The sequence below is a fragment of the Myotis daubentonii genome, chromosome 1, assembly GCF_963259705.1.
Source record: "Myotis daubentonii chromosome 1, mMyoDau2.1, whole genome shotgun sequence".
In the NCBI taxonomy this organism is placed as follows: Eukaryota; Metazoa; Chordata; class Mammalia; order Chiroptera; family Vespertilionidae; genus Myotis; species Myotis daubentonii.
The window spans coordinates 102,361,755-102,376,863 of NC_081840.1; the positions used below are offsets into that span (position 1 = coordinate 102,361,755).

The 15,109-nt window shown below is 36.3% G+C and overlaps 1 protein-coding gene and 1 long non-coding RNA gene across 4 annotated transcripts in view; one reads left to right on the plus strand and one right to left on the minus strand.

The window, feature by feature from the left end:
• LOC132211217 (uncharacterized) overlaps window positions 1-15,109 on the plus strand; it is a 1,824,365-nt gene that overhangs the window by 60,325 nt on the left and 1,748,931 nt on the right. The window lies entirely within an intron of this gene.
• ITGB1 (integrin subunit beta 1) overlaps window positions 2,217-15,109 on the minus strand; it is a 61,010-nt gene continuing 48,117 nt past the window's right edge. For 2 of the 3 annotated variants that reach the window (XM_059712762.1, XM_059712770.1), the window contains exons 11-17: window positions 14,839-15,038; window positions 12,903-13,141; window positions 12,457-12,679; window positions 11,570-11,802; window positions 8,880-9,046; window positions 7,868-7,948; window positions 2,217-3,439 (exon numbers count right to left, since the gene is read on the minus strand). In XM_059712762.1, the coding sequence (XP_059568745.1) occupies window positions 7,874-7,948; window positions 8,880-9,046; window positions 11,570-11,802; window positions 12,457-12,679; window positions 12,903-13,141; window positions 14,839-15,038 (1,137 nt within the window). In that variant the 3' untranslated portion in view covers window positions 2,217-3,439; window positions 7,868-7,873. The remainder of the gene's footprint in view (window positions 3,440-7,867; window positions 7,949-8,879; window positions 9,047-11,569; window positions 11,803-12,456; window positions 12,680-12,902; window positions 13,142-14,838; window positions 15,039-15,109) is intronic. The other variant, XM_059712780.1, reaches the window with a different exon arrangement.

Here is a 15,109-nt window from a genome sequence, read left to right on the forward strand (position 1 = left end):
GCACAGAGCAGGGTTGATCAGGGGGTTGGGGAGCTCCCCTCTGTCACGCACAGAGCAGGGCCAATAGGGGAGTTGGGGCACCGCCCCGTCACACACAGAGCAGGGCCAATCTGGGGGTTGGGCGCCGCCACTGTCACACTCAGGGCAGGGCCGATGGTGAGGTTATGGCTTTACCCCATCACACACAGAGCAGGGCCCGTGGGGGGGGGGGGGGGAGGGTTGAGGCGCAGCACCCTGTTACACACAGAGCCGCAGGGTGATTAGGGGGTTGGGGAGCTCCCCCATATCAGGCACAGAGCAGGGCTGATCAGGGGGTTGGGGCGGCTTCCCCTGTCATGAACAGACCAGGGCAGATAGGGAGGTTGTGGCCCCACCCCCTGTCACTCACAGAGCTGTAGGGCGATCAGGGGGTTTGGGAGCTGCCCCGTCACGCTGATCCCAGTGCCTGGAGGCCTCGCGGCTCTGCTGATCCTGGTGCTGGGAGGCATATTACCCTTTTACTATATAGGATAGAGGCCTGGTGCACGGGTGGGGGCCGGCTGGTTTGCCCTGAAGGGTGTCCTGGATCACTGTGGGGGTCCCCACTGGGGTGCCTGGCCAGCCTGGGTGAAGGGATGGCTGTTTTCAGCTGGTCACACACCCTTCAGGGTGGGGGTCCTCTCTGGGGTGCCTGGCCAGTCTGGGTGAGGGGCTAAAGGCTGTTTTCAGGCTTGCGGGTGACTGAAGCTCCCAACCGCTCCTTTCTTTCTTTCTTTTTTTATTCTGGGCCAGCTTTAGCTCTGGCTCCAGCTCTGAGGCCTCTGCTGCTGAAAGCAGGTATCTCGTTTGTTTGGGTTCTATAATTGAAACACTGTTTCAACTCCAGCTCTGAGATCCCAGCTGGCTGAAAGCAGGTTTCTGGGGTTTTGTTTAGCTTCTATATTTGTAACAATGTTTCAAACTGCAAGCTCAGAGGCCGGCAGCGGCAGGCAGGGAACGTTGGAGTCTTCCGTCACTGAAGCAAGCAAGCCTCATGTTAGCTTCAAGCTGCCTGGCTGCCGGCCACCATCTTGGCTGGCAGTTAATTTGCATATCTCGCTGATTAGTCAATGGGAAGGGTAGCGGTCATACGCCAATTACCATGTTTCTCTTTTATTAGATAGGATTATTTAACAGGAAAGGATTAAAGGGAAGACTAGATAATATAAGCATGCCATTTATACAGCTTTGGTAATTTCACACTCTCCAAGTCTGTTCCCCACTGATCACTGGAGAAGGTCCTGGACAAAGGCAGCTTGGACACATGCCCAGTAAGTTCTAAGTGATGGAGAAAGGTGCTTTCCCATCAATCACACTTGGGAACAGGTAATTGGCCAGAATAGGCATAACCACTGCAGGTTAAATATAAAACCTGAATATTAAACTTCTGAACAAAGGGAATTTGCTTCTGGCTCTCTTGGCTCTTGCCTCTCCTGTTTGCCTGTGCTCCTTGTGACTCCTGTTGTAGGGGCACACTCCCCAGCATTCTCCCATGTGGCTCGTGGCTCACAGCCATGTGTGACCCACACAATGGACAGAATCTGGACTGAATGTACTCAACCAAGCTCCAACATGAAAGTGACACTTTCGGGTTCCTTTTGGCTCTGCTGGAACCCCAGCAGCACCTTTTTCAGGACTGGTTGAAGGACCATGAGAAATCATAACCCAAGAAATGTAATTCCATGCCAATAAAACCTATTCATTCTCTTGTGTGAATCTTAGAAAATTTTTTCTAAAAATATTATAAGACTCCACTTCCATGATCAAGGAGGATTTGATTCTCTGGTAAAACTTTTGTCTCTAGCACATCTTTCCTTTCCTTTTTTTTTTTTAAGAACTATGTTTTAGCTCTTTTGTTTTTTAAATCTCACCCGAAGATATGTTTTTGTTGATTTTTAGAGAGAGAAAGGGTGAGAGAGGGAAACATTGATGTGAGGGTATGCCTCCCATATGTGCCTCAACCAGGAATCAAACCGGCAACCTAGATATGTGCCCTGACCATGAATTGAACCCACAACATTTTGATGTATGGGATGACACTCCAACCAACTGAGCCACCTGGCCAAGGCTGTTTTAGCTTTTTAAGTAAAATATCCATCAACCAGAAATCTTTTACACCAACCTTTTTAACCTAAAAACCGTCTTAACACATGCAAACAAAGTAACAAAATATATCAATATAGAGTGAAAATACCCAATTAGTTATTTTATGCATTTTTATTTAATAAATAACTTCAGTAAACAGCATTGTAAAAAGTGAACTGTTAAAATTAAAAGGCACTTAAAATAAGAATGTCACCAGTATGAAACCAAATGGGCAACTCAAACAGTGAGGAGTAAATGTACAGTGGCCTGTTATACAGCACTAACTGAAAGCATGCCTGGCACAGTGATAGCTGTTGCTTAAGCCACAGTACAACTTCACCTGTTCATTAAAAAGGCAAATTTACAGCTACTAATTAAAGTACTAATTAAAAAACGTCTTACCTCAAAATTGTAAATACGTTAAATGATTAGAAGTGGTGATAAAAAGCACCAGGCTTTAAACAAAATAACATAACCCAAAAGTTGCCAATTCAAAAAATACTATGTAATTTAAGGCCTTTAGGTAAATAATGATAAATTAAGAACTTTTTGCAGAAAATTTTCCAATACTTTTATCCAAGGCTTGAATTTATAGAGAAGGCATGAAAAGTTTCAAGAATTAAGTAATTCTTAAAATGGCACACAGCTTTTCAAGCTGTTTTTCCCTTCTTAACTGACATTTTCCCATGGCCTTTGCATATCAAATATTTCAAAACTATTTTACACAACTAACTCCTAATATATTCATTCATCTTTCAGATATGTCATCAATCATGTCCAATAGGAAAACAGCAAAATAAATTTAAAACAATTTCTAAGCTAGCTAGTAAGACGATTACTTTGGATTTTTTTTTTTTATAACTGAAAACTTGACATATCTATAAAGCTAAAAATCAGTTTGAATACTTGATTAAAAGAAACTCTCAGCATACTCACTACTTTAACTACTGTCCTTTCAGTCATTCTAGAAATATCACTTAATAAAACAAGAGCTTGATTTCAATAGTCCAGGAAGAAAAGGTAAAAAAGGCACGAAGTGACCTTAGCTGACAAGGATAACCATCCTGTCTCAAGTATTATGTCAGTCCCTGGCATTGATTATAATATTATTTTCAAAATAACAAAAAACATTTTTTAATTATACATATTATACATTTTCAAAACCTACACAAGTAAAACCCATGGAGACAGTTTCCTAAAGCTATCTTCCTCTGTGACTATGAAATTCACTATTTTGCATTCAATGTTGTAAAATTGGTATAGGTAGTGCTCATTTTCCCTCATACTTCGGATTGACAACAGTTGTCACAGCACTCTTATATATAGGATTTTCACCCTAAAAAAAAAAATGAGAAAAATGATCAGTTACTCTACTAAAATCATGTAATATTATTTTATAAAACAATATAAGCTATAAGGTCAATATAAGGTCATTTTCAAAAGTCATTTCCATTTTATTGATCCAGATATCACATGAAAATTTTTAAAAGGGTACAAATAAAAGTTTACACAAATACGAAAAGTGAAAGCTTTGCTCTACAGGTCTAAAGGTGCATCTAGGAACTGGCATTATTTCATTCCTGAGTCCATTCTTTACTGGAGAGTTGATTGGAGAATGTCCTCCATAGCAGAGAATGTGCTGTTATGGTTTCTCTTTTAGTAGTTTTGAATGCCTTTTTAAAGAAAGAATTAACTCTTTTGCCATCAACAGCCTAATTCTTAACCCTTTATTGTGCACAAAAGGTGCTTGATAATTAATAGGAATCCTTGGCTTTAATTTTTGTGAGAAAGGAAATTGTTCTCCTGAGGTTATTCCAAAAGTGTTACTGATTTAGAGAGTTCTGGGATAAGGTTGTCAGTGTCATTGAGGGTGCTGAGCCTCCAACCAAGTCACCACATTGCCAAATTTGCTTAGAATGTTAACAAACATAATTACCATTCCTCAGAAAATAATTATTCTTCTTCAATATTGTACTGGTGAAGTGTCTTAGTTTTATTGCAATAGTATATTTTAATAAGGAGTACTGAAATTAAGTCTAGTAAAAAAGTTGAAGCCATAAATACAAAAGATCTTTCAAGATCCAAAAATATGTTGAGTGATGTTTTAAGTGGAAAAATAACTAAGAAAAAAATGTAAAAACAAAAACAAAAAACAAAAAAAAGTAAAAGAAAAATATTCATGACGGCCAGGGCAGCTCAGGTTAAGAAAAATAAAAAGGAAAATAATGTATAATTTCACACTACCATTTTCTTTAAAAAGTCTCATACTATCTGATACATTCAAATATCTGCTATAGAAAGCATTCTTTTTTCTCCTGTTCTTATAAACTGAAATAGGCTTGAAAGCTGAGAAATACAGGCAAGTAATTCTCTATCAGAGAAAATTACAACAAACATTTTACAATGGAGATAGGAAATTGGAACCTCACAACTATATTCTTAACAAGTTATAAAGCACAAATAAGTTACACTTATCTTCCTATCTAAATGTAATACTACCCATTCTTTCAAATATGCTGGGAAAATAAGTGACCATTTACTTAAGTTTATCCTATATAATAAAAGCCTAATATGCTAAGTGTCCTCGTCCGTTCAACCAATCAAACCATAATATGCTAATGATATGCTAAGGCCGCTCAACCGCTTGCTATGATGTGCATTGACCACCAGGAGGCAGACACTCCGACTGGTAGGTTAGCTTGGTGCTAGGGTCCAGTAAATCAAGATTGAGCAAGACAGGCCAGACATGCCTTGGAGCTCCCCATGGTCCCTCCCTGGCTGGCCAACCTCCCGCATCCCTCCCCGGCCCCGATCATGCACTGGTGGGTCCCTTGGCCTGGCCTGCACCCTCTCACAAACCAGGACCCCTCGGGGGATGTCGGAGAGCCGGTTTTGGCCCGATCCCATAGCCAGGCCAAGGGACCCTACTGGTGCACCGGGCCTCTAATTTAAAATAAGTGCATTAGATAAATCTAATTTTTAATACTTAGGAATTGTAAAGGAGGTACAACAAACAAACAAACAAACAAACCCGGGAAACAAAAGAGGAAAAAACAGTTGTTATTACTGATGAGCCCAAAATACAATTTATATAGCAGACCTTACCTTTGGAGAAAAGTGTGCCTTTTCATAAACACAAACATTTATACTTATTATTTCAAAGTCCATTCAAACAAAAATTCAACATGCAAGGTTAGAGGTAGACTGAAACTAATCTACATTAGGCATCATTTTAAATGGAAGTAAACTAAAATAATTCAGATTAGTTTTCACTGTTCAGAATGCAACCCCACCCCTATCCCCCAAAAAATGCAAGGCCTATTTAAATCAAAAGAATAGGGTTATATTCGGTAAAATTTCATCTCTGTGCTCACTCAGAATAGCTGACAGGGGCACCTACAGAATCACCCCTATAAAATATATTAGATTTACAATGCACAACTGTGGACCATTAGGACTGCATTTACATTAACACCAGAGGAGGACAGACTAGACAATTTTTGAATCTATTTTGACAATTATAAAGTTAATAATTTGATTTTTCTAATGACCCTACATTAGTCTTATGTGCTAAAATAATTACAGTGGCTGCCCATTATCCAAAATACATTAATGACATAATTGATAAGCAAACTTTGGTCCCATATCAGAAACGTTCTTTATAAGCCTTGACTTATTTTAATTTCTATTTTTTATTTCTACTTTAATTTTTCTTGAGAAAACAACTCAAAATAATTTATAACCTCACACTACCATTTCTGTTAGTCTGTCTGGATTTCACTGATGAATAAAGACATTTTTACTTTTGCTTCTTGAATTATCCAAAATGTTTATTTTGGCTGAAAAAAAATAACATTTTAGCCAAAAGTTAAGTTAGCAATACAGATATTAAGTTTCACTAATATTGATAATTTTCTTCAAAGTACAATTTAACATACAGCAAAGGTGAAAATTACACCTATCGGCAGGACATATAAAATGTTCTCTTCTGTGAGAAGTAACCATATGAAATTGTCAATATTTTACTGTTTTTTGACTTAACAGAAGAAGGAAAGAAGGAAGGAAGGAAGGAAGGAAGGAAGGAAGGAAGGAAGGAAGGAAGGAAGGAAGGAAGGAAGGAAGGAAGAAAGGAAGGAAGGAAGGAAGGAAGGAAGGAAAGAAGGAAGGAAGGAATCTAAGCAACAGTTTTCTTCTAAAAATGACTTTCTGGAAGTATTAGATAAGAAAAATAACGTGACAAGTATCAGACTAATATGAAAATGGACCAACCTGTCCATATATGAATCTGACTATAATTTCCTGCCATCAAATTTAACTTTGCCATTTCAAAAGTTTTGAAATCTGCTTTGAAATAAAAGAAAAATCAGACTAGTAATGGTTATTATTATTGATACTTCCAATATGTTTAAAAGTATTAAACATTTCTATATTAATATCTTACTTATTTTTATTTTGTAAGCAAAACTACAGTGTGGGTTCTATGTAATAAAGTGCTTACCCTAAGTTACAACAAACGTCAAAAAGCTTAATAATTCTAATAAAATAAAATAAAATAAAGCTTAATAATTCTCTATAAAGAGTGATCTACCTCTTCTTAACCAGGTAATAATCGCCTGAAGAGTATGTGATTGCTACCAGTGCAATGTAGTGGATACCATGACCTGGACCCCAAATGCCTGGGTTTGAATCTCAGCTCTTCCATTAACCAGACATGAACCTGGGTCAAGTTACCTAATCCTTCTTGTGCCTCGGTTTTCTCACATGTGAAATAAAAATAGATGGGAAAGAAAAGAAGATTTCTGTATAACCAGTCAGGAGAATCTACTCTAATCACAATGTTTTTATCACAGAGTTTTATGTTAGAAGCATTTCATGAAAATTCAGACATAAGGAAGAATCCTGTCCACTACTGATAAGAGACAACAATTAATTTGTCATCCAGGTATAACATAGACTCATCAAAATAACTGGCCCTAGCTTAGAGGATAAGCAAGCCTTACTGTAACTATAAAATTTTCTACTAAGTTGTAGTTAAAACTGTAATAGGACTTTTTCTCTTTAAAGTCTTTGTTAGTTTTTTTTTAAGTTCAATGTTAGATTTAAATATTAGACTCATTCAAAAGTTAACAATAAATATATACACATATAAGACCTATATAAATAGAAGAAGGTCTTCTGGTTATTAGAATTTCAATTTACAATAAAGAATCTCAAAATAGTTCTAGAACCAACAATGTTATATACCAGGTTACGTTCATTTTTTTCTATTTTCCAATTTAGATATCACAGTCATTTTTCACTATTTTACCCTAAAACATGCATATGATAAATAATCCCTTCCAAAGTATTGGTCTGTAATGAGGATTATAACTGACATGCTGATACCCTATCAGCCAAAAACAATCACATTACACAATAGACATTATTACTGACTCCTTGTTAAAGATAGGAAAACCAAAGCACTAGAAAGTGAGGGACTCACAGCTATTCTACTTACTCAGTGGAAGAGCTGGGATTTCACCCTAAGTCAGTCTGACCACAAAGCACATTCTCTTTTCACAACACAGCTGCTGCTTCTAGCTCATTATTTAAAGCCCTTCTAAAACTAACTCTAAATTAATACACACACCAAAAAAAGCCGTAATATAGTCACATAAATAAAGCCAGACTTTTAAAAAATAGCAATAGTGATAAAGGACACACAGTGCAATCAAAAAGAATAAAAGTTCACATGCAAAGACAGAAAATGAAAGAAAATACGAACGGCAACTTAGAGACCAGCTTTATGTCCATAGTTTGGATTCTTGAAATTATTAATAGGACTCTTGTAAATCGGATTTTCTTGCTAAAGCAAAAGAAATAGTTTCTAATGATTTCTCAGAAAAAAAACACTATAAAGGAGAATTTTTACTATTTTACTAACTTTACTATTTTTATACTTCTGAAATTATTTTTTTAAAAACCCCAGCAAATTGTACTATAATGCAAATGACTAAAATTCATTTATAATTTAAAAATACTGAAAAATGTCATAGCCTTCCTTTATCAAAAGACAAATACACAAGTGCCAACATCTGGCCACCCAACCTCCGACTCCAAATTTCAAAGCCAACACTAGCACAAACTTTCAGCCACTAACAGCTTTCAAAAATTTTTATAAAGCAAGGTTTATTCAGTTATAATTTGCAGAGGGTAAATTTATCTCTTTTTTAAGTACAGATTCATTAATTCTCAAATGCATAAACATACCCACAATTAAGGTCATCCCAAGAAGATCCCTCATGACCCTTACCCCCACTCTAACCCCTGGAAAACACAGATCTGCTCTCTGCCCCTATAGTTTTGCCTTTTCCAGAATGTCATGTAAATAGAATCATACAGTATATAGCCTTTTGAGTATGGCTGCTTTCTACTTAAGATTCTTTGTTGAAAAATAAAAAAAGAGAGAGAGAAAGTCTTTCCATTGTATAGGATTCTAATTTACATGAGATAAAAAGACAGAATAGTAGATTTAAGACCATATTATTAAGGAAGTAAAAATAATGACCACAGTAACCAGAAGATACACTTTTACAGTATTGTATTTTATTTTAATGGAGTATATTTAAGATGTTTTGTTTTTTCACTAAATGTAAGTTCTCTGAATAATGAACTTACAGAGGAATAAAACACTTAGTAAGGATTTTAATAATCAGTTTTAGTTTTAATAAACAAATTTCAGAAGTATTACACTTACTTTATGACTGACTTTACTTTTTAGATGTTTTGCAACTTACCGTGTCCCATTTGGCATTCATTTTTTCCTTTTCAAATTTGGCAAATTCCCTTCTGTCGTGAATTATCATTAAAAGCTTCCAAATTAGCAGCAATGCAAGACCAATCAGAACAATTCCAGCAACCACACCAGCTACAATTGGAATGATGTCTGGACCAGTGGGACACTCTATAAAGTATGAAAAAAAGACCGAGTACACCAGGAATTAATGTGTGTAGAATACAGCCAAAACTACAAAGAACTGGGCAGTAGTCTCCTATAAAAAGATAAGTGAATGCAGATTATCCCAAAGAATCTATAAAAAGACTCTAGAACTAACAAGTGAGTTGACAAGGCCTCAGGATACATGATTAATAAACAACAAATCATTATGTGTTTCTGTATGTTATATAGAAATTTATTTTTAAATATCAGAAATTGAATTTTAGAATAGTATCCTCTACAATAGCTTTAAAAGTCATAAATCCAACAAAATGTGTGCAACATTTGCATTTGCTAAAAATTACTAAACACTGATGAAAGAAATTATTCCATGTTCATGGATTGGAAGACACAACATAGTTAAACTACCAATTTTCCTCTAATTTGATCAATGCAATCCCAATCAAAATCCTGGCAGTGCTTATATAGATACTAGAGGCCCGGTGCAAGAAATTCATGCACTCAGGGGAGGTGGAGAGTCCCTCAGCCCAGCCTGCACCCTCTCGCAGTCCAGGAGTCCTCAGGGAATATCTGACAGCTTAGCGCTGCCACAGAGGCAGGAGAGGTTCCCACAACCCCCGCTGCACTTGTCAGCCATGAGCCCGACTTCTGGTTGAGCGGTGCTCCGCCTATGGTAGCACACTGACCACCAGGGGGCAGCTCCTGCATTGAGCATCTGCCCCCTGGTGGTTAGTGCGCATCATAGCGACTGGTCATTCTGCCATTCGGTCTATTTGGATATCAGCCTTTTATTATATAGGACTAGAGGCTCGGTGAACAAATTCGTGCATGGGCGGAATCTGGCCAGCCCACCCTGATTGGGGCAGATCGGGCCAGGCAGGCAGGGGGGAGGGGCCACAGATGGTTGGCTGACTAGCCCCGCCCCCAATTGGGGTGAAGGGCTGGTAGGAGGCAGGGCCAGCCAGGGGGAGGGGCTGCAGGCGGTTGGCCAGCCCCCTGATCAAACTCCCAGTGGAACTCCCAATCCAGGGGACAATTTGCATATTAGCTTTTTATTATATAGGAGGATCAGTAAGTTACCTCTAAAATTTACAAAAAAGGCAGAGAACTAGGAAAGCATTACAAAAACTCTTGTCAGCTCACTTGTTAGTTCTAGAGCCTTTTTAATAGATTCTTTGGGATAATCTACATTCACTTTTGGAAAAGAACGAAGTTGGACAACTCACTATACCAGACTTCAAGAGTAGTATAAAGCGACAGTAACTGAGACAGTGTAACATTAGCTAAAAGACAGTTGCATAGACTGGAATATAGTCAGAAATAGGCCCACACAGCTAAAGTTATTTCATTTTTAACAAAAGTTAAGAAAGGTCAGTCTTTTCTACAAATGGTGCTAGAACTACTGGACATTCATATGCAAAAAACTAAAACCTCACTCCATATAATAAGATTAACTCAAAAGGGGTATAGACTAAAATGAAAAGCAAAGCTACAAAACTGCTAGAAGAAAACACAAGAGAAAAGTCCTTATCAACTTGAGTTCTAGGATTAAATAACAAAAGCAAGATACATAAAACAAAAAACTTGGTAAATTGTAGTTCAATTTAAATTAAAGCTTCTGGTCTTAAAAACAAACAAACAAAAAACCCCTGTTAAACAAAATGAGAAGACAAGGAGGGAAAGACTGGGAGACACTACTACAAAACACAAATATGAAAGGGCAAGATAGTATAGACTTTTAAAACCAGTTTGTGCCGAAACCGGTTTGGCTCAGTGGATAGAGCGTCGGCCTGCGGACTGAAAGGTCCCAGGTTTGATTCCGGTCAAGGGCATGTACCTGGGTTGCGGGCATATCCCCAGTAGGAGATGTGCAGGAGGCAGCTGATCGATGTTTCTCTCTCATCGATGTTTCTAACTATCTCTCTCCCTTCCTCTCTGTAAAAAATCAATAAAATATATTTAAAAAAAAACAAAACAGTTTGGCTCCTCCTTATAAACATATACATATGTCCCCCAAGTCCATTCCTAATATTTATCCAAGAGAAATGGAAACTTACATTCCCACAAAAAACCAAATATTTTTTAAGTGTATAGAAACACCAAGAAATATTTTATCTTCTGAGAAGCTGAACAAACTCATACTATATAATATCCTTTAACAAATTATCTTTTTCAGTGTCTCAATCTATTTCCAGCTCAAAGTTAGATATCATCAATAATGAAATAACTCTTATTGAGTACCTACTAAGTGCCCTAAGTGACAAGCATTGTGCCAATGTGGATTATTGCACTTAATCTTCAAACTCTTCACTCATAAAACTTAAAACTTGCCTTCTCTTTTCCTCATTTCTTATATAGTTAATAAAATACTGTTTTAAACTTTGAGATAAAAAAAATGTCCCAACTTGAACCTAAAATAATAAAGGTGGAAGCCATTCCTAGATATTAGAGAAACTTACAATAAGCCTATATAGTAAAAACAAGACATAAAAGAAAATGAAAGGCATTTTGAAATGATCAGATTTCTACCTGGAGTTTCTACAACGTGCACAATGGCCTCATTGTTCCCATTCACTGAATATGTGAAATAGAACCAGCAATCGTCAACATCCTTCTCCTTACAGTGGGACAGGGGATCCACCTGGCCTGGCTGGGGTAATTTGTCCCGACTTTCAACCTTGGTAATGTTAAAATGGGAACATTCCTGTGCACATGTGTCTTTCTTTTCTCCTTTATTGAAGGCTCTGCACTGAACACATTCTCTGTTAAAACATAAATTGTTACATTTAACCTTTATTACTTAAAATATTTGCTTAAAGATTATTTTGTGAGCTAGATTCAAAATCTGACCAAATTAAATCAAGAGCTATGAAAGATTTGAATAAATGAAGAGGCATATAACATTTTTCAATGAGAAACTAAATATAAAGATACCAGTTTCCCAAGTGAAACTATAATTACAGTTCAAACTAAAATGCTGAAAAAGAAATAAAATAGTAAAATAAAACTAGCCCTATCAGATATTAAATATATAACATAAAACCAAAGGAACTTAAACTCTGTGTTGTTAATACAATAACAGTTCTTCAAGGGCAAAACCTTCAATTGTGCTTAGTCAAAAGATGGTAATTAAGCAATTGGTAAAGCTAATTTATCAACAGTCACCACATGGATATGATTTATAGCAAATTCAGATCAAAATAACAGTACCACCCTCAGATGACACACTTCAACATCATGCGACAAACACTAGCTATTGAGAAAGAATATTTAAGATTTAAAGACTGGCTTCTGTGTGGCAGATACTTTGTTTCTTTGTTTATAGTGTAAGTTACTATAGGTACTGTTCTGGATTTAGTGATAACAGGGTAACAAACAGTAAATATCAACTATTTCAAGTAATTAAGAATACTTGCTTATGCTCAGCACAGACGCCAAGGCAGGTCTGACACATCTCACAAGTTGGCCCTTGAAACTTGGGATCCGTGCATTTACAGGCACCACACTCACAGACGCCCCGGCCATTGCAGATCTGTCCGTTTGTGGCCATGCATGAAGTCGTGTCCAGAGAGCAGTCACATGCACTGCCTGTGTAGTTGGGATTACATTCACACACACGACACTTGCAAACACCATTTCCTGAAATTAAAAATATCATTTCTCTTAACAATGGTAAAATATAAAAATAAGAGCATTGATTTAAAAGTAAAAATAAGCAATAATGCGAAAAAAAGTATATGTAAAGGATGAACTGATTCTTAATGCTGTCCTTTTTTATTTATTCACCAAGCATACTTGAACATTTTTATTGTATTAGATGGGGATCCCATTTTATAACCATTTTTCTGACCCCTTTTCTCACCTCCACAAATTAAGCCATTGGATCTATCACAGTTGAAATTATCACACTCGCAGAATTTGCCAGAATAAATTTCATTTGTATTATCCCTCTTCCTACAAACACACTGTCCACAGACACACTCTCCATTGTTACTACAGATTTCTGAACTGTTTTCTTTCCTGCAATAGGCATCCATATCTTCACTGTTAACTTCATCGGTGCTACATTCACAATGTCTGCCAACACGTCCCTCATTGCACCTAAAGAAAGAGTCCACAATTTCAATTACATAAAAGAAATAACAAAACAAGTTAAGCTGTGAGAAACAATGGGAGAGGAAATAATACTGTGAACAATATCTTTAAGCTACAATTATATTACATGGGAGTGTTTGTGTACCCAAAAGTGCACATATGCACACATACCAGCCATTCAAGTTCAGATACAGGGTCTAGGAAAAAACCTTTCTTCAGGAGAGTAACCATTTTAACTAAAATGAAAATATAATCTAGCAATTAACAGGTGAATAAAACATATAGGAACAGGATAAATTTATTTTTAAAGGGTATGTTTTCAAATGATACCCTATTACATTTGCTATTATAGGTGAAGTAACTCTAAATTTAAAGCCACAGTGCAATTGTTAATCTAAAAAAGTACAATAAACACACTATAAAAGTGCATGGAAGTTGAAGAAAAACACTGAGCTTATCACTTGAACATACTGTTTAAAAATAAATATATCTAATGGGTCCAGACTTTTCAGACACACTGTATATTTTTAAAACACAATGCTAGACACTGACTACACTAATTCTGTATCTGGTAAATATAAAGGGAAGGAAGGCAAAACATTTTCAAGATAATTTTTTTAGTTAAATATTTTACTAAAAATGGGTCTACATGTCTCATGATACGCACATGAAAAATAAAAATGTAACATTTTAATTGCTATTTAAAATTGATAGTTAATAACTGATAATGAAATAAATTTATTTTTTCTTGTGATTAAAACCCTATGAGCCCATTTGGGGCTGACATTTAATCAAAATACTGTCCCTTCCTCCTATGACTTTTTAATTTTAATTAAAAAGTAACCTGAGTGTAAAAATAAATTTTAAAATAATATGATTAAAGTTAATTTGATTCTAAATTCTGAAATACTATTTTCTTTTTAATTTTGCAAAATGTATCCTTTCATTTACTTATTTTGTTGTTGTTGTTAATCCTCACCCAAGGATATTTTCCACTGATTTTTAGAGAGAGTGGAAGGGAGGGGGAGAGACAGAGAGAGAGAAATATAGATGTGAGACAGACACATTGATTGGTTGCCTCCTGCATGTGCCCTGACCAGAGCTGGGGATCGAGCCTGCAACTCAGGTGTAGTACATGCCCTTGATAAGAATCAAACCCGGGACCCTTCAGTCCATAGGCTGATACTCTATCCACTGAGCCAAACCAACTAGGGCTAAAATGTATTCATTTTTTAAAAATTATTCCAACAACGCAGACGTATATGCAGTACAATGTGAACATCCTTTACTGCTTCCTAATTCCATTTCCCAGATAAAATCACCATTATAAATTTGGTATATTTTTCCAAAGCATCTTTATAAAAATATTTATATAAGCTTATTTTGTTCTAGAAAACTCAGATTGCTATTATGAGAGAAAAATCCAAATGCTACCTTAAAAGTTTGTTATAAATACATCTTGGATGGCTATAAAAGCTTTTATTTTAAAGAGCAGTCTTAAGAAAGACAAGGAAGAACTTCCTATAAATAGTACACACAAGATCATAAAACTAATCTTGTGGTAAGCAACAGTGATTGGAACAAAACATTTATTTGTTCCATATAGAGAGATTTTTTCTGGATGTCCCAAAACATAGCCTGCCTATATGTTTCCAACACAATCAATACTTCTCTGTGTCCTTCTCGAACCACGTCCAGCTTACCTGCAAGCTCCACACTCAAACGTTCCATTCCCTTCGTGACACTTTGGACTGCTAGGGATGCCTTCACTTTGGCAGTCACACTCACAGATGAACTGAAGAATAATCTCTACTTCTTCAGTGAAGCCCAGAGGTTTAATTTTAATGGTTTCAGAATTCTTATTTGGACATTTATTTGAAGTTATGCTAATTTCAAATTGAACCTTAAAGGGAAAAAAACAAAATTAAGTTTTAAGTTAACAACTAAGCAATTTAAATATACTAAAAAATATTT